Source organism: Podarcis vaucheri, assembly GCF_965113315.1.
Source record: "Podarcis vaucheri genome assembly, chromosome: 1".
Classification (NCBI taxonomy): Eukaryota; Metazoa; Chordata; class Lepidosauria; order Squamata; family Lacertidae; genus Podarcis; species Podarcis vaucheri.
The window spans coordinates 35,549,907-35,573,248 of record NC_138759.1 but is presented as its reverse complement, the minus strand read 5'-3'; the positions used below and the strand labels follow the sequence as shown (position 1 = coordinate 35,573,248).

Below are 23,342 nucleotides of genomic sequence, written 5' to 3'. Positions count from 1 at the left end.
TGTTTTGTAACTGCTCATGTTCCCTATAGCGGTGGTCATTTTCACAATACTCTTAATACAATTCCAAATGTGCTCATGGGCTCAAAACAGTTGGGAAGTCATGATGATGTAAGACCAGGGGTGGGAAGTTTTTTTCAGACATGGGGACAAATTCCCAAGGGCCACTGATTGACAGGGCCAGTGCCACAAGTGGGCACAGCAATTAATGTAAATGTTATATTTGTGCAAGTAGTCTAGTTGTTCCAAACACCCTTTTCTACCCTCCTTCCAGTAAAGCAAAATGTATTATCAGAGTTCAAGCAGTCATTCCAGCCAGGCAAAAACACTTAAAGAGTTTGCAAAAAGGGGCCAGTTAAGGGTTGGAGTTGCCTTTTTTATCCACCAAGCTGGTGATTAATCCCCTCTAGCAATCTGTGGCCCTTCAGATATTGCTTGATTGCAGCTCCCATGAGCCTCAACCAACACAACTAATGGTCAGGGATGCTGGGAGTTTTACTTCAGCAACATCTGGAGGGCTATAGGTTCTCCACCCAGTAGAGGCTATATTGAGCCAGCTGGTCTGGCTTGGTATAAAGGCAGTTTTCAGTTCCAAAGAGCAACTTCCTAATTTAAAACTAAATTTTTATATTGAAAATAAATCAGATACCTTGTAAAAAAATGTTTGAAATAAGATTAATCAAATACACCATAAATGTGTTTACATTTCTAAATTGGATTATGACAGACAAACAGGTTTTACTACTATATTTCAAGTAAAGGTAAAGGGACCACTGACCATTAGGTCTAGTCGTGGCCGACTCTGGGGTTGTGGTGCTCATCTCACTTTATTGGCCGAGGGAGCCAGTGTACAGCTTCCGGGTCATGTGGCCAGCATGACTTAGCCGCTTCTGGTGAACCAGCGCAGCACACGGAAACGCTGTTTACCTTCCCGCCAGAGTGGTACCTATTTATCTACTTGCACTTCATGCTTTCAAACTGCTAGATTGGCCGGAGCAGGGACCAAACAACGGGAGCTCACCCCGTCGTGGGGATTCGAACCGCTGACCTTCGGATCGGCAAGTCCTAGGCTCTGTGGTTTAACCCACAGCGCCACCCGCGCCCCATATTTCTAGTAGGCTCTTTCAATTTTAGAAGCCATGCTTCTGGAAAAGCCCCTGTTTAGCTTTATCGTGCTCATATTTGGGCATTTGTGTTCTTGTCACCTTTCTGCTGCAGCTTCTCTTTCTTTCCGGTGCTGTTCTGCTTTTAACTCTCTGAATTCTTGTTTTGCCTGTCGTAATACATCAACAGAGTCCTCAATGAAGTCTCGAGTAGAAACAAGAGTCAAAAGCTTTCCACAGAGGGCATGAAGAATCTTCATCTTCTCACCTAATAAAATGAATACAGATTGATGCTTCAGTTCAGAAGTCACAGAATAATCCTGTGAACTGGTCAGTAAAGCTTCATCAATAAAGTAAGGTATCTATTTTTAATCTGTCAGTGACCTTTGGGCTCATTAATCCATAGAGATTGACAAGATGTAAACCTAGTACAAGGAGGGTTGTGCCATTTCAGTTTAGTCACCTTGTTTTATGGCATAGTTTACCAATAGAATCTTCAACATGTTCAACTGTGTGTGCAATATATGAACTTCTTGCAAGCTATTTTCCAGTCTAATCTAAACCTAATCCAAAAAAGCAATCAACTGTTCCATGCACCAATGAGCTTCTGGACTTGTGTTTTTTTGACTATGAACCCACCCAGCACGTGCCATACAGCAAAACACTTTTGAAACAAAGCAGTTTGTTATATATAATGGGGGACCTGCTGTTCAAACACAAAAGAGCAAGTAAAAATACCCAATGTTCATATACTATCAGTAGCTCAATTGATAATGGCTAATGATTCTTAGAAAAACAGACATAAGCTCATGTAGAAAATTAAACAGACTTCCACAAGATACGTAGTGCAATCCAATGCAAAAGTAAGCCCGCTGCCTTCAAAGGAACTTACTCTCAGGTAAACCTATATAGGATTGCAGCCTAAATCACCAGCTAGCCCCAATCTTTATTATCATTATTATTTAATTAAATTTGTATAACTTCTAGGGCTAAAAGGTATTAGTGGTTATGCTTCAAAAGACAAAATAAGATTGTCCTAGTAAACCATTCTTGAAAACTTCTGTCATATAACTTGACATATTAATTTGGCTCTATTACCCGATGATAGATCATACACGGAAGTACACGAGAGTTTCTTCAACAACCCAGGATTACTCAATCTTAGCTCCATGCAAGCATCATCTGTAGCATCAAATCCTCCTCGCTTCTGGTAACGATATTTAGCATTGGCTGATGTTACATCTGCACCTGATGCTAGGATATGAAGTCTGAGAATCTCAGAAAGAGTGCAGCTATCAAGATCCAAGTTTTTCAAATTGCAACCTACAGTTAACAACGGAATGAGTGTTAGACTATTTGGCTACTAAGAGTATTTAGCAAACAATGTGAATTATACTTTTTTTTGTAAAATAGTGCAAAACGTAACAAAAAGTGAAACCCACACATACCCTGATGTAACTGGGGCCATGCAGCTGCCAAAGTTGCAACTGCAGATAGTGCAGATTTTGTGGGGTCTGCATCTTCATCCAAAGCCTCTGTTAAATCTTTAAGGAAATAAAGACTTTATTCTAGTGAAAATTAACACTTGCATTTCGGAGGCGAAGCAAGCAAGTCTTTTCTAAGCAATGCGGAGACAGCATATAAACTCGATATTTTTGTAAGTTGCCGTGCAACAAACATATGCATACTACCTAAAAGCAGAGTAAGCATGCAGCACTCCCTAAAAGCTTCTTGCATTGCACCCAACTTGACCGCAAGAGCACAAGCACACACATGCAAAGAAAGATAAACCCAGGAAATGCTCTTGTAAAAAAGGTTTACTGCAAGAAATCAAATAGCATCTTATTACTACATTCTTATAATTACTTCATTATGATTATGCCTACAGAAACGAATTATGGATGCCAGCAGCCTGTCTGTGCAGCCAGTCAGGGCTGATTTACCACATTACACATGAGATTCCATATTTTACACAGTTGATCAGTGAAGCACATCGATAAGCCAGGTTCAGAAGTTTATATACAGCGGTATTAAGGTTATCCAAGACAGAAGTTTCTACATATCACCAAAGATAGGCTAATAAGTATTATTCTTTAAGGATAGGAAACAGCAAGACGAAATACCCTTCTTTAGGAAGCAAATTCCTTATGCCTGAAGTTATTTCTTTTTCCTTTTTTTTACAGACTGAGGTCCTCTCACATCCCAGTTCAGGATCACTAGAGAGAACTACCAACCCCCACAAAGCAGAACTGCACTATCCTATACTGGACATACAGTAAGCCTCCATTCACAAAAGTTAATATATTTTCTCTTTAACAGCTTCTGCCAAGTTATACGTGTGAATGCAGCCCAACCAAAATATGGAAAGCCATAACACAGAACTATGGGCATGCCTACCCTACAATTGTGAGTTTGTTTAGAATGCCTCAGTCAAAGCTATGAATGATTCAAAACAAAAACTTGACTTTACAATTAAGCAAAGGAGTATTGCATCTAAAATCTTGCAGTGGGAAGTTTTCAATTTAAGTGAGTCAAAGTTTAACATAATACATGCATGAGAGAAAGGCAACCAGATACACACTAGTAATACCAATAGGTGCTTGGAACAGTCTACATACGACTAAATTACTCCAAACGGCAATAAAAATTTCACTTGTGGGTCCGAGGAATCGTATGTTCAACAATGACTACTGATTGAGAGTGGAAAAAACACAATTCCCCCATGCAACTGATCTGCCAGAAAGAAGTCATTTGGATTTCCTCTCAACAGAATAATGACTAAATCTTCCTTGCACAAAGGAAGAATCACATGCAGCTTTGCTTTCTCCCAAAAAACCCTATTTCTCTGAATGGTGTGTGAGATCAAACAGAATTTTCAGATTGATGCACTTGACTCTACAAAGCACACATCAACTATATGTATTTCTTTTATGCACTATACCACAACTATTACTGTACTGGTTCCAGAGAAGAGGTGTAAAAGTACTCAATTTGGGGCAGGAGTGGGGAAATTTTAGTTCTTCAGATGTTGCTGAACTACAATTTCCATCAGCCCCAGCATACATAGCTAATGGCCAGTGATGATGGGTGTTATATAGTTTAGCAACATCTGGAGGGCAGAAGGTTCCCCACACCCATGTTAAGGGAATGCAAACACTTAATCTAGAGAAAATGCCTTTACCAGACAAATTCTGATAAAAAAATGGGAGAGCAGTGTGTGGGGGGGGGGGTTCCCATCAATATTCTGGTCCTCAGGGTTAAAAACAAAACAAAACATGAATGTTTGAGCAAAGATTTCAGAGTCAGACCAGTAGCTCATCTAGCTCAGTCTTGTCTCCACTAATTTGCATATACTCTCCAAGTTTCAGGGAGAAGTTTTTCCCAGCCCTTCCTGAAGATGCCAGGGATTGAATCTGGAGCCTTCCACGAGCAAAGTGGATTTTCTGCAACTGAGCTATGCCCCTTTTCTGTTTGCTCTTTTATTACTTTATTCAGATGTGACTACTGTGTGTGGTAAAAATATCACTATAAATCAGCAAACAAGCTATTTGTTATGTGGTTTCTCTTCTCTTACAAGTATGCAACAAAGGAAATAAAAATAAACCACCACCTGAGCTACAGCACACCTTGGAAAGGGTATTCAAAGTCTGCAAATGCTGCAATAGATCTAAAAGTGTGCCCTTTGGAAAATAATTACATTAGTTAAGAAGTGTGCTGTTACAAATCTGGACCAGGTGTTCCAGTTTGTGGATGACAATACTACTGTCACTGAATAAATGAATAGTAAAGCTATGCACTGTTATGATGCCTGATTATTATTTAGCTGACACAACAAGAAATCTTACAGCACTTTATCATGGCAAACTTTCATCCAATGAGTAGACTATAATAGTCCATAAAAGCCTTACAACATTTTTTTTTTTAATTTTTTAGTTTTTGCACAAGAGCTACCAGCTACCATCACAGCTACCCCTCTGAAAGTTATGTAGCTTACACTGCTGGTGAGAAAGAAGTATCTTCTGAATCTTCAGCAAAGTTACTGAATTCTGAAGAATTTTTTTAATTAAAGGGATGTGTTAAGTTTTGAGACTTCTTGAAAACCCGCCAATGTGAAATTCTTGCTATGTCTAATAATGGGAAAGCTTGCCTTTAAAAAAAAGTTAAAAGAGCACCTGCAGTACACACCAGAATCAACGCTGCAGCTAGCACCTGACAAACTTTTGTTTTTCTATAGCAATCATGCGCACCGATGTGGAGCAATGTTAACTGAAATATTCCTGTGCATGCAAATTAGTATGCGTGCCTATTAGTATGCAAGCTTTGCATTAAGAAGCACAGTTGAAGTCTGACCTTTGGTCTCAGCATCAGCTATTTGGTCTTTGGCCACTTCTTCTTCTTCTTCAGCCATGGCTTGAAAAATGGCCGTCAAGAAGAAAAACAGCAATTCACATAGTGGACCTTCACTGTCATTTCCAACAAGAGCTTCCTCTAAAACCTCTGTAAGTAAGAAGAAGTGGATTTGTTCAAACTGCTACAAATACACAGTGAAAAACCTGAAAGCTGTTCCTATGTTATGTGATTGTCAAAATATTAATCCAGTCAATACATAGAATATTTGCCAAATAGGTCAACTAGAGAAACAATTGCTGTGATCCAGCAATTTATTCCAGGCTCAAGTGCATAGAAAGGCAGGTGGATCATCTCTTCAATTGTTTCAAAGAAAGGGCAAAGCTCATTTTGCAGAATCCCACAGGGCAGCATGTACACTTGAAATAAATGGGGATATTTGGTCACATGCGTGCATCTGAGCACATATAGTTGCCCAGATCAGGATGACTGCTGACAAGCAGTATATAAGAAATAAAGAGCAGAGTGAATAAAACACATTAAAACTAATGTCAACTGGAGGCACCTAAGCCAACCTAGATCCACAGCTGTACTCCCAATATTGCATCATTAATGGATTGTGGGAAGGAAGAGAAACTGTTTCTTTCTTCCCCCGCAAAACAAAATCTGTAGACAAGATGTTTGCAAAATCTGCTACTCATGTTTCCTGTAGATTCAGTTTGCCTAAAGATTCACTTGCCTAAAGTCACTCCATCGGGAAACTCATCTTGAAGATCAAAGAGTTCACCAAAAGCATGGAGAAACTCCAAGACCATGACAGCATCACCAAAGATCTCAGGAGGTAGTCTGGTTTTCACTGGAGTTGGAACTGGAAGTTCCTGTGATGCAAAATAAATATTTATTGTATGTTTCAGTTATACATATGAGGTGAATAATCAACAACATACATCATAACAGATTTGGCTCATGTTTATTATGTTGAACAGATATATTTTTGATAGCCAAAAAGATTACAAGGACTACCCAGAGTGAGTGTCAGTGTTAGAATACAGGCAGAAAAATAGAGCAGAAAGAAGGTGGCAGTGGAAGAAGAAAAGCGGTGACCACATGTAGTGCAATGTCTTGTGCTGGTCTTGCCAAACTGAGAAAAAGTAATTCTCTCCCCATTAATTTCAATGGAAGGGAGAAATAATAGCTGCCACTCAGACCATGTCAGCCTCAACCCAGGATATGGTGCAACTCAATACCATCTACAGCACAACATCACCAGCATATACAGTAAACCCTACAGAAGGGAAACAGCAGGGTGGGAAAGGCAACTGTGGGTGCCAGAAAACATCCTACACAATTAAGCAAGGAATGATGGGATCACGTGCTGCAAAATTAACTGCTGTGACGGTCTCCCCACATCTGAAGCAATAGCTCATAGTATTTTCACTTTTTGTATGTTTGAAAGTACTGTAAAGTATCTTGATTTTCTTATCTTTTCGTAAACTGCTTTGAGGTTGCCGGGTTTTGTTTTTTTAAATCAAGTGATGTATAAATATTAATAAACAGAAAACAGGCAGACACTGCATGTCCCGAGTGCCTCCATTGCTGTGTGGCCTCTGCTCTGGTGCTCCACATGAGGGCTGGCAGATGTGGGCTGTGTTCTGCTGCCCTGATTAAAGCTCATATGCCCTCTGTGGCCCATAGTAGGCAATGGCCACCTGTTCTTGCTACTTCCCAGGGATGGGATGGTAGCATGTTTAGGGCTATGACTGCAGGACTCACTCACAATGGCACACTTAATGCAAGTAGAGGATTGCTTTGCAAGTTACAAAACTTATGACTTAAATTATTATCTATTAAATATAAAAACTTCTCAAACTGCACAACCATCGTTTTAAGTCCTTTTTCCCCACAAGGGGAGAATGTATGTGATAATCATATGGTGGATTTACAATTTCGGCAGATCCATCAGGCAACTTTTCTAGCCACAGAAAAGGTCTGAAAAACAATGCATAAATACACACACGAATATTTCTGGATTGTGGACTCTCTCTCACTCTCTCTGAAGTTCCATTACCTTAAGATCATCACATTCCATGTCTTCTCTACGCTTACTCCATTGTTTTAGATGTTCCAGGTATTTCCTTTTCTCTTCACGAAGCTTTTCTCTTTCCTGCAATTACACAGAAAATGACTACCAAAATAGTTAAAAACAGCTGTATTTAGATTATGCATTGGAGTAATAAAATTCAAGATAATGTCAATCCATGTACTTTTATTGGAAATCTTGTAAGAAGTTAGGTTTATAATTTAATCTAAGCAACAGTTATAATTTACTGATTATTGGTATTGCATAATTTTATTTAACTGTTGCTCTGGATGCTTATGGAATTTACTACTTTAGTTAAGAGAACAGATAACAAAACTAAAATATTAACTGTTTCACATATGTATACATGATTCTATTTATTTACATATCTTGGTAATGACAATAAAGGATTTTTTTTTCAAAAGAAATGTATCATTTAGGTTATTACATTTATTTCCCACCTTTCCTTCAAAGAGCTCAAGGTGGTATACCTAAGATTTTTCCTCCCATTCTGCAGCCCCCTCAACAAGCCTATTGTAGGTTAGTTAAAGAGAAAGTGACTGGCCCCAAGTCACCCACTGAACTTCATGGCTGATGGATGATTTGAACCCTTGTCTCCTAAGTTTCCTTTATTACTTTAGAAAAAACCATCAAATTTTATGAATAAAAGTCCTATTTCAAACAGTATGAAAATAGCTTGTATTTGGTTAAACACAGGTAACCTAATTTTGGTAATGCCTCAACATAACACTACAAACATTAAGAAAAGATTGCAACAATTTCCTGAAAATTAAGCCTTGTAACTGAGAACACAATTTAGAATTTTAACTCACACTATCCAGGGGGCTTTGGATAGTGATGAAAAGCTCCATGTAGGAAACTATTTACGATTTTGCAGACACATTCTCCTTCACCATGCAGGTGAAGAAACAGCAATGTGTCCTACTCTTCTTTCTACTGTGATTCATATTCCTAAATACAGTTGTTTCTTGGAAGTTGAACGGAGTCCGTTCAACTTCCAAAATATTTGGAAACCAAAGTGTGGCTTCTGATTGGCTGCAGGAAGATCCTGCAGCCAATCGGAAGGTCCTGCAGCCAATCGGAAGCTCCATTGGATGTTCGGCTTCCAAAAATAGTTCGCAAACAGCCATTTCCGGGTTTGCGGTATTCGGGAGCCAAAACATTCGAGAACTAAGCTGTTTGAAAACCAAGGTACGACTGTACTGGGAACCTCTAAATGTAGCTATATATTTTAAACTATTAGTGCCATCTCAAACTTTTAGGAACCCAGGTGGGGAGTACCTGACCTTTTCTTTTTCTAATTTAAGTCGCTCTCTCTCTTCTTTCTTCTTCAGCCTTTCTTCTTCCACAATCTTCTTAAGTTCTTCCTTCCTTTTTTCCTTATCTTCTCTTTCTTTCTTCTTGGATTCTATAGAAGTTGTCTTTTCTCTTTTCAATTTTTCTTTTTCAAAAAGTGGACAGGAGAACTAGAGTTGTATTATTCTTTTTAAAGAAATTATTTATATAAACAACACTTCAAGATCAAGTTAATCAAATCTGGCCACCTGTGGGTGATGCCGTTACGTTCAAGGAAACAGCCCCAAACAGACATGCTATGACTGCAACCCAATCACAATTACTGGGAAGTAATTATAGTTCTGGCTGTAAGCATATGTCAGAGGGATTTATTTCCAAGCTAATATGATGTATTATGATTATATCCCACCTTTCAGGTAAAAACATAGGGCTCAATTCAACTAGCACATAAATAAAAGACAATAGTAATACAACAATGGGGGGGAATAGTAAAGAGGAAAATCAGCAACTAGTTAAAACATGTAACATCGCATAAAATTACATAGACTAAAAAGAAAAAGAAAGCCCGGCTAAACAAAGCAGTCATAAGAGTGAAGGGGCTAAATGAACCTGTGGCAAAAAGAGTTCCAAAACTGAGGCACAGCTTCAGAAAAGGCCCTTTTGAGACAGGACTGCAACAGCTTCTTTCTTTGAAGGATAATACACTAAAAACTACAGCACTAGTTCTACAGAATCAACAAAAGCCAGCCCATTATGCATGTTTTTCATCTAAAAAAAAGCTTATTCATCGCATGAGCTTGTACTTACCCATGGCCCTCATTTCGTCTTTTTCTTTTTGGAGTCTTGCCCTTTCTTTTGCTGCACTGCTTGCATTTCTAGGACTAAGCTGCTCTTTTGCAACAAAATCCTCCTGAAGACAAAAGGAGAAACTCATGAAAGGGCAATAAGTGAAAAACTGAAATCTTTTAACAGCTTGGTGGAACATATTGCCAAGTTATATGATGAATGAATAAAACTAGAAATGTGTTTTATTTTGTGGCAATAGCAAGTTTTGACTACTGTCATTCCAAATGTAAAAACCAGTTTAATCCAGCCTCATTGCATATGAGAGGCCAGGTTTTTAAGTCCCACCTGTGCCCATGGACTTTCAGGGCCTTGGTATATAAATTATTATCTCTCAGAGTATTATATGGCCAGCTGTGGAACAATTTTGACTTACCTAAGACAACTAATGGCAAATATGAAAAACACAGATAGCAAAGTACTTTGCCGTTTTGAATTGCTGTAGGATGCAATCCACTGCTGTTTCTTGTTGAAAAGCAGATTAACAAGTACTGCATTACTTACATGATCATCAGATGCCATCTTTGGAGGTCTCCTTCGCCGTCTGTTTGAAGGACTGAAGACAAAAGTGGGTGGATCATCATGAAAGAGGTAGGAAAAATTCTGTTCTGCTATCTTGTATTTTGCAAATGATATTGCCTTGTAGAGAAAGATGGGGAAAGATTGTTGAGAAGGCTGCCTGCTCTTGCATGTACACACTGGCTAATAAGCTACGGTTTTAGAAAGAGACACCATTAGCCATTATTTCCTAATCAACACCACAGGAATGAGGTATCTGTAGTAAACGGAACACTCTTTAGTAAGCATCACTGAAATAAATTAATCATGAGTAAATTTGGGGTGGAGAATTATCTTCTTTTTCTGTGTCCTTTTAACACAAATGCAACATTGCAATGAAAAATACACCACCATTGTTTCAAATCAGATTCCAATTTATACGAAACCATAGTAGCATTGCACAATAGTTGGAAAACAAGTTTGGGCTAATAAATAAAAGAAGTACTTGCTACTACCACTAGAGACTTTTTTTAAATGAGTTTTTCTCATCTCTGAAGTGTAGTGCCTGAACACCTTGAGGCTGATTCATATAAAAACAGCTTGGGCTCATGCACTCCTAGTGTGCTCTCATGCTCTACTGACAGCAAACTATTGTTTACCTAAAACCTGGGCCAGACAAGGACAGTATAGTATAGTATGTGTAGGTCTGACGACAGTCAAACCATAGTTTACCATTTCATGAAAACTGTAATTATATACTTATTTGATAAAAAAAATTCAAGGTGGTTCACAATATTAAAGAACAGCTAAAAACAAACAATAAAGCAATAATTAATGGTAGCATCAAACTACACACACACACAAAAAAAAACGCACACACACAATAACACAACAACTAAACTGGGTATCAAACTAATTTCACTGCCCATAATGTGATCAAAGTACAGTCTTGCTTCAACTTGTTTAATTATTTTGATTACCTTAATTTTAACAATGCCATCATACGATTCACAGTGTTGCTTCAAAAAGAGCTTTAGTCTGTCACGAGAAAATAGATGCTTCCTCCGGCTATGGTACAGGACAAAAAGAAAAGGAACATGCATCAATATCAAAGATGATTCCCAGCTGAACTGGCACACTAAAATAGTTCCTAAATTTAGTTTTCAAGAGGAAACTATCCTATCAAGTATTTTTTTCAGGAACTACTGTTCCTGGCAATTCTAATTAAGTAATATAAATACCAAATCATTCCTGAAATAGAGTCAAGATTAACCAAGTGCTCTTACAGTACTATAATCCAGAGATTGCCAACCCAGCATCTGCAGGCGCCAGGTTTGTGGTCCTTGTGTATTTTTTTATTTTTGGTGGGGCGAATGGGAATGTTTTGGAGGGAGGTTTTCCTTTTGTTTTGAATGGCAGACATTACGTTCTGGCCCCCTGCGAGCATAAGTGAAATGTGCATAAATGGGGGGCACCCTGCTGCGCCTCCAGCTCTTGAGGAGACCTTCTCTGGAGTTCAAAGGGGATGTCCTCTTCAGGCTCTAGGGAAGAACTCCTTTTGAGTCAGAGGCTTGAGGCTGCTCAGCTGACCCCCCACACCAGCTGAGCAGCCTCAACTAGCCTCCAGCGGAAAAGCCCAACAGCAGCCGCTTTCCTGCGTGTCAGATGTTAGCCAGGAGGCTGAAGAGACTCAGCAAAACCCCACTGCAACTCTGGCACGCAAGGAGACCCTCCCTGGAGCCCGTAGAAGATGTCCCCTTCAGGCTCCAGGGAGGGTCTCCTCGCAAGCTGGAGGAGCAGGAGGGCTTTGCTGATGCTCTTCAGATCTCTCCCCCTCACTTCCGAGTTTCCAGGGCTGCACATACATGCAGTCACATGTGAAGTGAACTGAGCAGATGGGGAGATGCCTGTACATGGTCGAGACCTTGGGCTGAGAGAGTGGGATATAGGTGTGCATGTGTGTGAGAGACAGATGGATGGATGGTCTATGAGAGGAGAGATGTATGTGCTGTGTGTAAGAGAGAGGTGTGTGCTTATATGTGTGGCATATGAGAGGTGCACTTTGGCAAAGGGAGAGGAAGAGATGTATGTGTGCCTGTGGTCTATATTTGTACAGTGAGTGTGTACACATGCAGGTAGAGTAAGTTCAAGAATTACAGCCTAGACTTTGGTTTAGGGTTGGCTTTGGGACTTTGTGCCTTTAACAGCTATGTAGCTGGCAGACACTGAACAGGTTAAGCCTTTTCCACTATGGAAATACAATTATGTACGCACCCATTCATAGTCTGCCTGTCAGACATTTTAGTATGTGTGTGGCTACTGGTTTATTTTTGAGCTATCCACTCAACATTGCTCCTTATATGCATATAGGACAGTAGGACCATAGCCTTCAGTGCTTACCATATCTGAGATGCTTTCACTATAACAGATTCATACAATTGTTTCTTAATAGGCTTCACTTTGTACTTGAACAAGGAGGGTTCAGTTATGGCTTTTTCCTTCCTAAAAACAAATATCAATTAATTTCCTCCCACTGAACAGTAACATTTCTGTGCAACATTTCAATGAATTAACTCCTTCAAACTACAAGAAATTAATTATGTAGTTAAATGTAATTAAAATGTACAAAAATAATACCACATAAAGAGTTTGAATATAATTAGTATTTTTAAAACCAAATGGTTGCCCTAAACAGGAAAAATATTTAATTGTATTAATTTTCACACAGACACAGCATTCCAGGTTTATATGCTGACCTGCTCCAACAAATGCACATAACTCAGGTGACCTCTCAGATTCTGGAATGGTGTAATTCGATTCCACTATAGGCAAAATGGCTGCATAGAGGTTTTACACTAAGCAACTATTCTAATCCAGTTTTTGTAACCTTTTAAAACTATCCATATTTTCCAAATATAAAACTAATCTTTTACCCATTTTGTGCAGAACTGGTATCCAAGTCTGAATCATCACTATCACTAATTACGATAGTGACTCCATCGGAATTGTTAACATGGCCATTAGCCATTCCATTTTGATGCACTGGTGCTTTAACTTCCAAAATCTTACACTGCAGTCTGAAACAAAGCAAACATAAGAACATAGCATTTTTTTAGTGCAAAAAGATTTAGTTACTGGAATATATACCTAAAAGTAGTTTGCAATCCAATATCATTTTATACTAACAGACAGATAAAAAGTGGGAAGAATGTTTCAAGAGCAGAGTCAAATGTAAAGTATGTGCTCATTTCTTCTAACCCTTGGATAGTCTGTGAACTTAAAATCAGCTTAATTTTATCTATGTTCTTATCACATATCCATGTAGTTCCATAATTATGGGATGCAAACAGAGGTCTTCATGGGAAGAAAAACAGTCACTAGTGCTATTCTGCAACTACATAAGCACTGGTGTAAGTATGTGTGGTGCTATAATAGGTGGGTAATACAGCCGTTCTCATGCCTTTTGTAAGCCCCTGAAAAGTCAAAATCTTAATTTGTTTTCACTTTCCTTATGCAAAGACTATTTGCATGAAGCAAGACTATCTGCATAAAGAACAGTACTCCGAAATGAAAACCAATCCAAGAGTAGGGAGAATTTCCACATATGAGTCTTCAGCACATTGCAAGTATGAGAATACATCTGCTATACACAGTAATACATTTACCCTATTGACAATGTCCTATTACAGCAGTCATATTAAATTATCTGTTTTGGTTTTCAGCATTAATCACAAAGCCTCTTGTTTTATCCAGATAAGAAAAATCTTAAAATGCCTGTTATGTTACTGAGAAACTAGATATTAAACACAAGAAAGTGGGAAAATAAAAGGTTCTATGTTGTCTGTGTATCTACACTAGCAAAAAAGATTATCCTTTATTACAGTTGATGACCCAAATAAACAAGGATAACATGATTGTTGTCTAATCTCGTCTTAATAATGGCCCATTTGCTTCCTGACACATTGTAAGCCTCCATTTTTGGTAAGCATGTCACCTAATGAAGACAACCATTAAATTGTTCAATGCAAAAGGAAAATATGTAATTAACACCTCTTGTCGTAGATGTTACACTTACATACATATTGCTATTTCTGAAAAGTACAGGACATGCCTTGCCAACTGTATAATAGACCAGACTACATTTAGCATATTAGGGCTCGCTGTGTTCATTAATTCAGTTGTTTCAGTTCAGCTGCATTCTGTGTAGACTAACCCAACACAAGGACATAGGGGATGGGAGGTAAGATGACAGAAAGGGATGAGAGAAGACAACCTATAAGCTTAGGAGGAGTGGGGAGAATGTGCCAGCAATGGCTTGGCTTCGACCCATACTATATAACAAGCCATAAGCCAAGAACAAACCTTGGTGAGCGCTTGAAGACAGAGCTTCCATGTTTCAAGGATTAATTTTTGGTTTCATCCAGCATAATTCGCAAGTTGATTCCAGTTTGAAATTAATCAGTTGTATACCTGAAGTTCCTGATATCCTAAGAATGGCTAGAAGATCAGGGACAAGGTATGGGCTCCTTCTACTCTCCCTTTCCTCATGTGTGAATTTCTCCTTCCCAGTTATGGTTTCATTTAGCCATGGGGTAGCATTATAGCTGAATAGCCCCAGTTATCACTAAAACCATGTTTGCTTTCTTAATTATATTTTGAAATTAATATTTGAAGTGGGTTTCCAAATTATTTTTAAAAGGAAATTAAGTTATTGCTGATGCAGACATAATGTTTGGGACACAGAGGGGAGGAGGGAGTTCAAATCTGTTACATATTCCAAATTATTTAAACACGGTGAGCATCTCATACATCTGCATTGAGGCCATTGTTTTTTAAATGATTGAAAACACAGCAAAATAAAACATTACCATGCAGGCAGTGTGCTTTTTATTTAGATTTATATCCCACCCATTCTATACATACAGAATAATGCTTTGTATCTCAGAAACCCTTAATCTGTCAGTCAAAATCTTCCAGATAAGGAAAAAAGGAACTGGGTTGAAGAATCTGATCTAGCTTCAAATTTAACCACAGATTCTAGCCATGTGACTAGCCAAAGCTACTTAAAATTAAGCTATTCACAAGATAACCCTAGATTTTGTTTTCTTTTTACAAGAGCCATAAATATATATCTCAAAACTGGCAAATATAAGAAATACTTACCTTTCACCATTATTCCTAAGTACTGCAACAATTTCACCAACAAAATAACGGTCCTTGATATAAGCAAAGATGTCATCACAAACTTCATGAAGTCGTGAGCGCTGAGTGAGGGTAACTAAGTATAGAACTGGGACAATAAGTGGCTCTGGAAAGTTCTGGAGATTTTGTAGGGCTTTCTTTTCTGATTCTAGTGCTTCTTGATAGGTGAGTCCGGGTTTACCGGTAACAGCACAACTCCACACAAGGCTATTACACAGAATGGTTCGTTCAAAAAAGTCACTGCAACAGAGAAAGTTAAAGTAACTGAACGTGCCAAATACATGTTAAAGTACAGACAACCCCCACTTTGAACGGGGGTTGCATTCAAGGTCATCGCACGTTCTGTGAAATCACATGTAATTGGAAAAGTCTGCAAACACCCTGCTCTGCCCCACTCCTGGTTTCAAAACTTGACCTTGAGGCCAACAGTGCCTTAAAGCCACTTTCTCTCTCATATATTGGTCTTCAAATAGAATACTGTACCTCATTATGCTTTGGGGAGATGTAATCTCATTTGAGTTTAAATAAAATCAAATCCAGACCCAACATGTCTTTTGTGGGACACCGATTATGTGGTACAACTGTGACTAAACCTCAGATTTTACCTGATTCATCATAGAATTCTGTTCTTCTCACACTAATCTCCTACTCACTTGCTCACATTTGATGTGGGAGTCCACAAGCATTTTTTCTTCATCTGTACTGGTACCGTCCTAAGGTTACCAATTTTACTTTGTCTCCTTCTATATCAGTTTCACTCATTTCATTTTCTTTTCAAAGGGAGCACAATCCCATCAGAGACAAGGTAAGTATGACCCGAACCCATTTAGCATGGACCCATGATTGCCACGAAGCAATGAAATACTGAGCTACTTCCAACAGGGAATGTTGAAGTTCCCAGCAATACCACCCTGGCTATCTTAAATAAGGAGACTACTTAACAATGGTAAGGGCTATACACCAACAGAATCCCTATCCTGAAACACCCACCATAAAAAAACACATGCTTAAAACTATAATTAAATGAATAATGAAAACTGTAATGTTGAATGAGGCACCTGGGTATGGGAATGGAGTCACTATAGCCCACTAGGCCACCTGCTACTGTTTGGAAAAACTGGCAGACAAAAGCTGGGTAAGATTTACATACAGCCAGGTCTTTGTAATATATGCCAGGTCAGCATGCTCATCCAGGATTAAATTCTGGATGGCAGCTGTCTTCCCATTAACTGAACTAGCATTCAGCTGCAAGATTTTCAACCAGGGGGACTGTCAACAAAGCAACCAAGATTCAATTGGTTTAGATATATTAATAATATGGTTATGATTTTAATGATTTGCTGCTGGACATTTTATGGGCAACTACTAAAGATGGCATTTTATGGGTTCAATGAACTTCTTAGGTGGCAAAGAGTTGATGCTACTAAGATGAAAGTTTTGCCACTCTCTTCTAACTGAATAAGGAGTGGAGAAAATGCCAAATCTTCTGGTGCTACAGAAGTGTTTTATAGTAGTATAAAAATTCCTGAAACTTTAATTTAGCAGAATTTGTGGATTTGTTGTGTGGCTAGTACTGAATCTTACGACTGCTGTGACAGCAGCTAGAATTTTGATGGCCCAGAAATGGAAACAGGAAGAAATGCCGACAAGGGAAGAATGGAGAATGAAATTGATGGAATATGCAGAAAGGGACAAATTAACGGGGAAAATTCGGAATCAACGTGATCAGAGATTCACCGAGGACTGGAATAAATTTACAGAGTATACCAAAAATGTATGTGAGAAGCAAATAACGCTTGTTGGCTTTCAAGAAGCTCTGTGAAAATGATGGATAGAAATGTTGCTTAAAAGATATGATAAGATTAAGATTATTAAAGCGCAATATAAATTTAAGAAATGTGAGTAATTGTGATTATATGGAAAATTGTCAGATAGGCTGAGGGAAGTCTAAAAGATGTATATGTTAGAAGTGGATGTTAAATATGGATGGAATGTATATTGGAAACTGAATAAAAATTATTATTATATAAAAAAAGAATCTTACGACTGCTATTGTGGTAATTAGTTTTTTAGGCTGCTTTTAGGCAAATACCTGTCCAAAACAGCTTACAATAAAATAGACATATATATAAAATTTTAAAAAGCACTACAAGCAAAAATTGAATCAGTCTATCATCCAGCTAATGAGATTCATGCAGGTTTGCAATCACTGTAACAGAAACAGTAACCTGGGAAAGCATGCATGTCCCATGGTTTCCTTGTACCACAGAACATGGTGTCTCTCCAAACCTGACAGCCAGCATCATGTAATAAAACTGTTGGACTTAGCCCAAAATACCTGGCCCGAAACCCTGATTAATCTGGAGTAGCCACCTCATTGAGCTGTTGCAAGTATATAATTGCAACACTATATATATGCATACAAATTTGATAAATCAGAAACGTAAGACCAGCTATTATGTAATGGTAACTGATGATTTTGCTTCTTTCCACAAGCACGCAGCCAGGGATAACAAACCATGATCCCTGGGTTAAGTATTATGTCCAAACCAGGGCCTATGGATGTTTTACTTAAATAAACCATAGTCAATAAGCCAAGAATGAACCTTGGTGATAGGTTGTAGTTTGATGGGAGCAAAACCACAATCCCCAGTTGTGTGGGGATGTGTCTCTTAAATGCATAACTGCAATTTTAGTTTTTTACTCTGTTTTTGTTTTATGCTGGTTTTAATCTTTATACTATTTAACAAGTTGCTTTGGAATACATTTTGTTAAGAAAAGCATTAAGTACAATTAATAATGACAACAATAATAATGACAACAATATATTGGCTGTGGAAAAGGGAAGATCCCTTTTCTATGTGTAGCCTATTAGTAAAAAACAAAAACTCAAAAAAACTGCTCGGCCCACTACAGTTCCACACTATGTATTCATGGAGGAAGAGACTTTCCATTCTCTGTGGCCAACACAGATGAGTGGTTGCCTGCCACCCCCCACCCCCCCCGTCAGAACACTCGTTTGCCTACATGGAATTACTGTACTTGCTACCTCTGACTACCAGATAAACTGTTAAATACAATAATGCATTAAGAGCATCCTGTATGTTGCAAACTTATATAGCCTTATCTAAGTATATCTAAAATCAGTCCAATTATTAAAATAATGTAAGATTTCTTCCCTTGCTGCTACATTTCTAAATGGGATAATTTGATAGGAATTTTCTTGCCCCCAGATCTCTTCTCACATCTCCAACAAATGGGGGTCTAGCAATGGTTTCTTCAATGCTGAGTGAAAGGAACTCTGCACATGCCCTTATGTGTTATCAGTTCCTGGGACAACATTGAGAATTTTTATACCCTAATGATGTCAGTAGAAGAATTGTGCATAGCTCACCTCTCCAGCCAATTTTTTTGGGACTTCAAAGTGCTCAACTTTGGCTGGATTATACATAAAGTCTTGCAAATAAAGCGGAAGAATGAAAAACATATTCCAGCTTCTTAGCTATCAGAGTTCTGGATGAACACTTTTGTCCTGAAGAACTTTTTCTCCTTCCTAATATTACATTTAATATGTAAAGTTCACATATTCTCTTCATACCTATGCCAATACTTAAGAAAAAGGATAAACTAATGAAGTTTATAAATATATTTTAAATTTAAGCTAACTGAATACTACATGCAATTACTATTCACATCATCTCCTGGGGAAACAGTCCTGTGCAAAGCTATTATAGAAACTGAAGGCTCCTCTAAACTGGGAAATATGTAATTCTTATTTTCATTCAAATCTCACCCAAAAGTAGTGCTGATGTACTGAGCTTTATTTCATTAACTAACTAGTCTAGTACTTTTAGCTAATTAATTGATAGCCTGCCATGCGAGAGAATACCTTGTGGACCAACTGTCCTCCTCTTTCATTTTTAAAACCGAACAAGCCAGAGTGAAAGCCACAAAATCAACGGAACTCTTAATGCATGGCAATAAAGCACAATACTGAGATACACAGCTTTAGCTAAACCAGCACATTCAAATGCGTCATCACTTTCCCCTGAATACGCTCAACTATTGTACTTGCCAGCGTTAGAAGAACCCTGACAGATACTACGGAAACAGAATTATCACCCCATTTGGAGCTTAAGAAACAGGTGCCGACGAGTCCTACTCGCACGGGTGGAAGTTTAGGGTACTAAAACGCATAGTGTGTCGAAAAGAGGGAGAAGGGGGGAGGTTTCAAAAGAGGTTTGAGGGGGGTCGGGCGCTTTTAAACAGATAAAAACCCGACTCAGTTGCACTATGAAAGGAGACGGCAGGAGGGGCTGTCGATGTTTTGAACTCAAACCCAACGGAGGCGCATTTGGGAGCGGGAGGGCGGCTACAGTAGGCGGCGCGTTCATTCCCCGTCCTGCCAGCTGCTGGGAAAACAATAGTGCGCGCGCGGGGCGGTTAGCAGCGCCCGTCCGGAGGCTCCCAAAGCGGGGTCTAGACGACGCGGCCGGCCAACCGGCCGTTGATTTCTGTGAGGCAGTTTCCGCGCTCGGATTCGGTCAAACGCGCCAAGTCGCTTCTACAAACCGGAGGCAAATGAGAGCACCTTACGAAAGGCCTAGTGGAAGCCGCTTTGACATGCGGCGGGACGGGGGGGGGAGTCTCGGGATACCAGAGGGACAAGGGCGGCGGGGAGAGGGACCAGACCCGCCCCCCCCCACCGCTTGCCACAAACTTTATTTCCTCCTCCCCCCCGTCCTGAGGGGAGACACAAGAGCGCGCGCTAAAGGACAGCGGGCAGGACCTGGCTCGACGCCCCCTCCTCCCCTCGGAAGAAGGGTGGTCAGGGGGTTTCCCCGACCTTTCGGAGGGAGATTCCCTCCCCACCCTCTTCTTTTCCCAGGCCAGGTGTCAGCCATTTCCCGCCGCCTCCGCCGCGCTTTCCTGTTCAAATCAGCCCGCCAGAGCCCACGAGGAAATGGGGGGGGGGGGAGAGAGAGACTTACTCGTAGTTCCTGAAAATCTCGTTGGTGACCTTGCAGTAGAAGACGTGCTCGTCCGGCCGAAGGTCAGCGGGGGGCTTCTCCCTCACGAAGGGCTTTCGGTGTAACAGTGGCATCGCCCGGGTCCCGTTTCTAAGTGGAGTATATGAGGAGTAGCGGGGGGGGGGGAGAGGGAGAGAAAGGAGGGCGTCAGGTCGAGGCGAAGAGGAGCGGCGAAAGCAGCAGCAGGAGCAGCCCGAAGACGGTTCCTTTTGTGTGCGTGCGCCTGACACGCCGCTTCCTCGCCTGGGACTGAGCGAGCTCTGTGTGCGCAAGGGAGAGAGCGAGAGCGGATCCTTCCTTTCCTCCCCCGCTTCTCTCTCTCTCCCCCCCCCTCCCCTAGGCCGCCTCACAATGGGGCCATGACGCCGAACAGCAGGCGGCGGCGGCAACGACTACTCCCTCCTCCTCCTGCTACTACTACTCCTCCCCCCCCTTCCTCCGCCGCCACACAACGTGCTCGACAGACCCGGGGATTCCCCTCCCCCGGTGTCTAAGGCCTCCCCTGGGCTCACCGCCTCCCCCCCCCGCTCCGCCCACGGGGGTCGCCCTCTGACCGGCCCGGCGCGCTCTTCCGCGCACCTCCTTCCGCTCTCTCTCTCTCTCTCTCTCTCTCTCTCCAAAATGCCAAGCAAACAGGGAAGAGAAGGAGGGCAAGTCTTTTTGATCGCTTATCTACTTTCCCGGCCAGCTTCTGTCGGGACTCTCTCCTCTCCCCCCCTCCCTTTCCTCTCTCTTTCTCACACCCCCCCCCCGTCTGATCTGATGTTTAATGAGGGATCCCCTCCAGCTGAGAGGCTGTTAGATGAGCCTTCCCTTCCTGCTGTCAGGATGTACACGAGAGTGCCTCCCCCCCCCATCCTCCTCCCGTGTCTTCCCGGAAAGGTCTGTAAGGCAAATTGACCCTCCTGAGACAGAGGTAAAGGCTGCACCATCACCTCCTACCTGATTAGTAATTCGATTGGCCCTTCCGCCCGGCTGGTATCTGATGAGTCTCCCCTCTTTTATTTCTGCCCCCCACCAACCCCGCTCCTCGGAAGTTTTTGATCTACTACTTCAGCTCTCAATGAGGAAGAGCTGTTGGGAGGAGCTTTCGACTTCTTTCCCCTACATCTTTATTGGCCGATCACCGCCTTTCCAGCTTGTGACACGCAGGAAGACAGAGAGCTACATTATTAATTAATGGTTGAGGCGCTCATCCTCCATTTTTGAATTAGCAGCCCCAAAGCTCAGTGGCGTGTGTCGAGGCTCTTAGAGGCCTAGCCTGGTCAGTCGTTAACCCTGGTACCCAGGGAGCAGGTTGGATAAGGTTTGTTGGTTTTCTAGTAGAAGATACTTGGAAGCTAAAATAATACGTGATCATTGCATTCTAAGAAGAAAATCAAGTATCTGATACAGAATGTACATGCAGAATGTTGTTTCTGTTCGTGGTTAAACACCATCATGTATTTCTAACAAATCAGGGAATAACCTCAAGCAAAGCCAGGTCCTTAACGTGGGTCACAGGTCACTATTTTTAGGTATGCTATATGTCTGGACATACCCGGTATTCAGCCCTCGTAAACAACATCTGCAGAAATGTCAAGGAAAATCCAGACATATGGCAGCCTATGTCTGTAGATCTTGTAAAAAATGACAACTGGACAAAACTAAAAAAAGTTCAAGAACTTGGACACCCCCCCCAAAAAAAAAAAAAGCCCATCAACTTTGCTAAAAAAAAAAAGCATAACTTTTGTGTCCAGGTTTTCCACTTTTTGAAATATGACAAGCCTATTTTGAGCACTGATGTTGGAATTTTTTCAAAGTTGTGAGGATTCATCAACTAGCTACATATACACAGATTATTCCATGGCAATTGTTTCATATTCAAATCTACAATAAATGCTCTCCTATCCCAAGCCATCGCGGGTGGTGCTGTGGGTTAAACCATAGAGCCTAGGATTTGCCAATCAGAAGGTTGGTTTGAATCCCTGCGACGGGGTGAGCTCCCGTTGTTCGGTCCCTGCTCCTGCCAACCTAGCAGTTCAAAAGCACGTCAAAGTGCAAGTATATAAATAGGTACCGCTCCGGCGGGAAGGTAAACGGCGTTTCTGTGCGCTGCTCTGGTTTACCAGAAGCAGGTTAGTCACAGTGTACTTATCTAGTTTTTCACAGTGTACTTATCAAAACACCACCCTGTGTCTCCCCCTTGCCTGTTCAATCCAGTTTTACCATTTTGGGTAGGTGGGTGTGACTTACTGGATTTTCCACAGAAACACTACATCTGAATTAAATGAAGAAATAATGTAAGACAGTACTTGGATGAGAACTATATTGCATGCAGGATCAACCCCAAATCCCTTATTCACACGTGAAAAGAGTTAAAATAGGGAAGCATTAATACATACGCATTGCATTTCCAGAGTTCTTGTTCATAAGATAAGAGTTCTGGTTTTAAAACACACATATCTTAAAAGAATGTCCTCTTATACATAAAGCTAATTGAACAATTAAAATTAATTCATACCAACTGAGATCCTAAAGCTGTTTTACCATTTGTCATGTAAATGTAAATGCAACCATTTAAAACAAACAAACTGCTGCTGTTGATGAGACCACATTACAATGATACTTAAAACTCAGCACTCGCCTGTTAGCTCTCAGGCCCAATTAATGGTGTACAGACGTACAAAGCTTTGTATGACTTTTGAGCCCAAATAACTAAAGGGGTGTCTTCCCAATAACTACCAACCCATGCTTTAAGACTGGTGAGAATGGTCCTGCTCATTGTTCAGTTGGTAAGCATGGCCTGTGAGATGATGACTGAGCAGGGCTTCTCGGGGGCAGCCCCCATTTGTGGAACTCCCTTCAAGGTGATGCTTAGTTGTCTTCCACCTTGATAAAAATGAGGTGCAAACTTAAGAGTGGTTATTGGCATCTGTCTGTCTT

General features: G+C 40.5%; 1 protein-coding gene and 1 long non-coding RNA gene across 7 annotated transcripts in view; one reads left to right on the top strand and one right to left on the bottom strand.

Annotated features, from left to right (window-relative positions):
• BAZ1A (bromodomain adjacent to zinc finger domain 1A) overlaps positions 1 to 21,704 on the bottom strand; it is a 44,944-nt gene extending 23,240 nt beyond the window's left edge. Inside the window, exons 1-15 of one of the 6 annotated variants that reach the window (XM_082222620.1) lie at positions 21,360 to 21,704; positions 20,379 to 20,507; positions 15,349 to 15,627; positions 13,119 to 13,262; positions 12,586 to 12,687; positions 11,166 to 11,253; positions 10,192 to 10,326; positions 9,652 to 9,754; positions 8,835 to 8,989; positions 7,516 to 7,611; positions 6,187 to 6,325; positions 5,451 to 5,597; positions 2,549 to 2,644; positions 2,199 to 2,423; positions 1,203 to 1,368 (exon numbers count right to left, since the gene is read on the bottom strand). In XM_082222620.1, coding sequence (XP_082078746.1) covers positions 1,203 to 1,368; positions 2,199 to 2,423; positions 2,549 to 2,644; positions 5,451 to 5,597; positions 6,187 to 6,325; positions 7,516 to 7,611; positions 8,835 to 8,989; positions 9,652 to 9,754; positions 10,192 to 10,326; positions 11,166 to 11,253; positions 12,586 to 12,687; positions 13,119 to 13,262; positions 15,349 to 15,627; positions 20,379 to 20,491 — 1,988 coding nt within the window. In that variant the 5' untranslated portion in view covers positions 20,492 to 20,507; positions 21,360 to 21,704. Of the gene's footprint in view, positions 1 to 1,202; positions 1,369 to 2,198; positions 2,424 to 2,548; positions 2,645 to 5,450; positions 5,598 to 6,186; positions 6,326 to 7,515; positions 7,612 to 8,834; positions 8,990 to 9,651; positions 9,755 to 10,191; positions 10,327 to 11,165; positions 11,254 to 12,585; positions 12,688 to 13,118; positions 13,263 to 15,348; positions 15,628 to 19,276; positions 19,420 to 20,378; positions 20,508 to 21,359 lie in introns of those variants that run through there. The other 5 variants (XM_082222621.1, XM_082222623.1, XM_082222624.1 and 2 more) reach the window with 5 other exon arrangements.
• On the top strand, positions 2,657 to 4,953 carry LOC309532450. Its single transcript, XR_014219863.1, has 2 exons — positions 2,657 to 3,105; positions 3,176 to 4,953. It is a non-coding gene; the product is annotated as an uncharacterized lncRNA (long non-coding RNA).
• Positions 21,705 to 23,342: the final 1,638 nt, after the last annotated feature.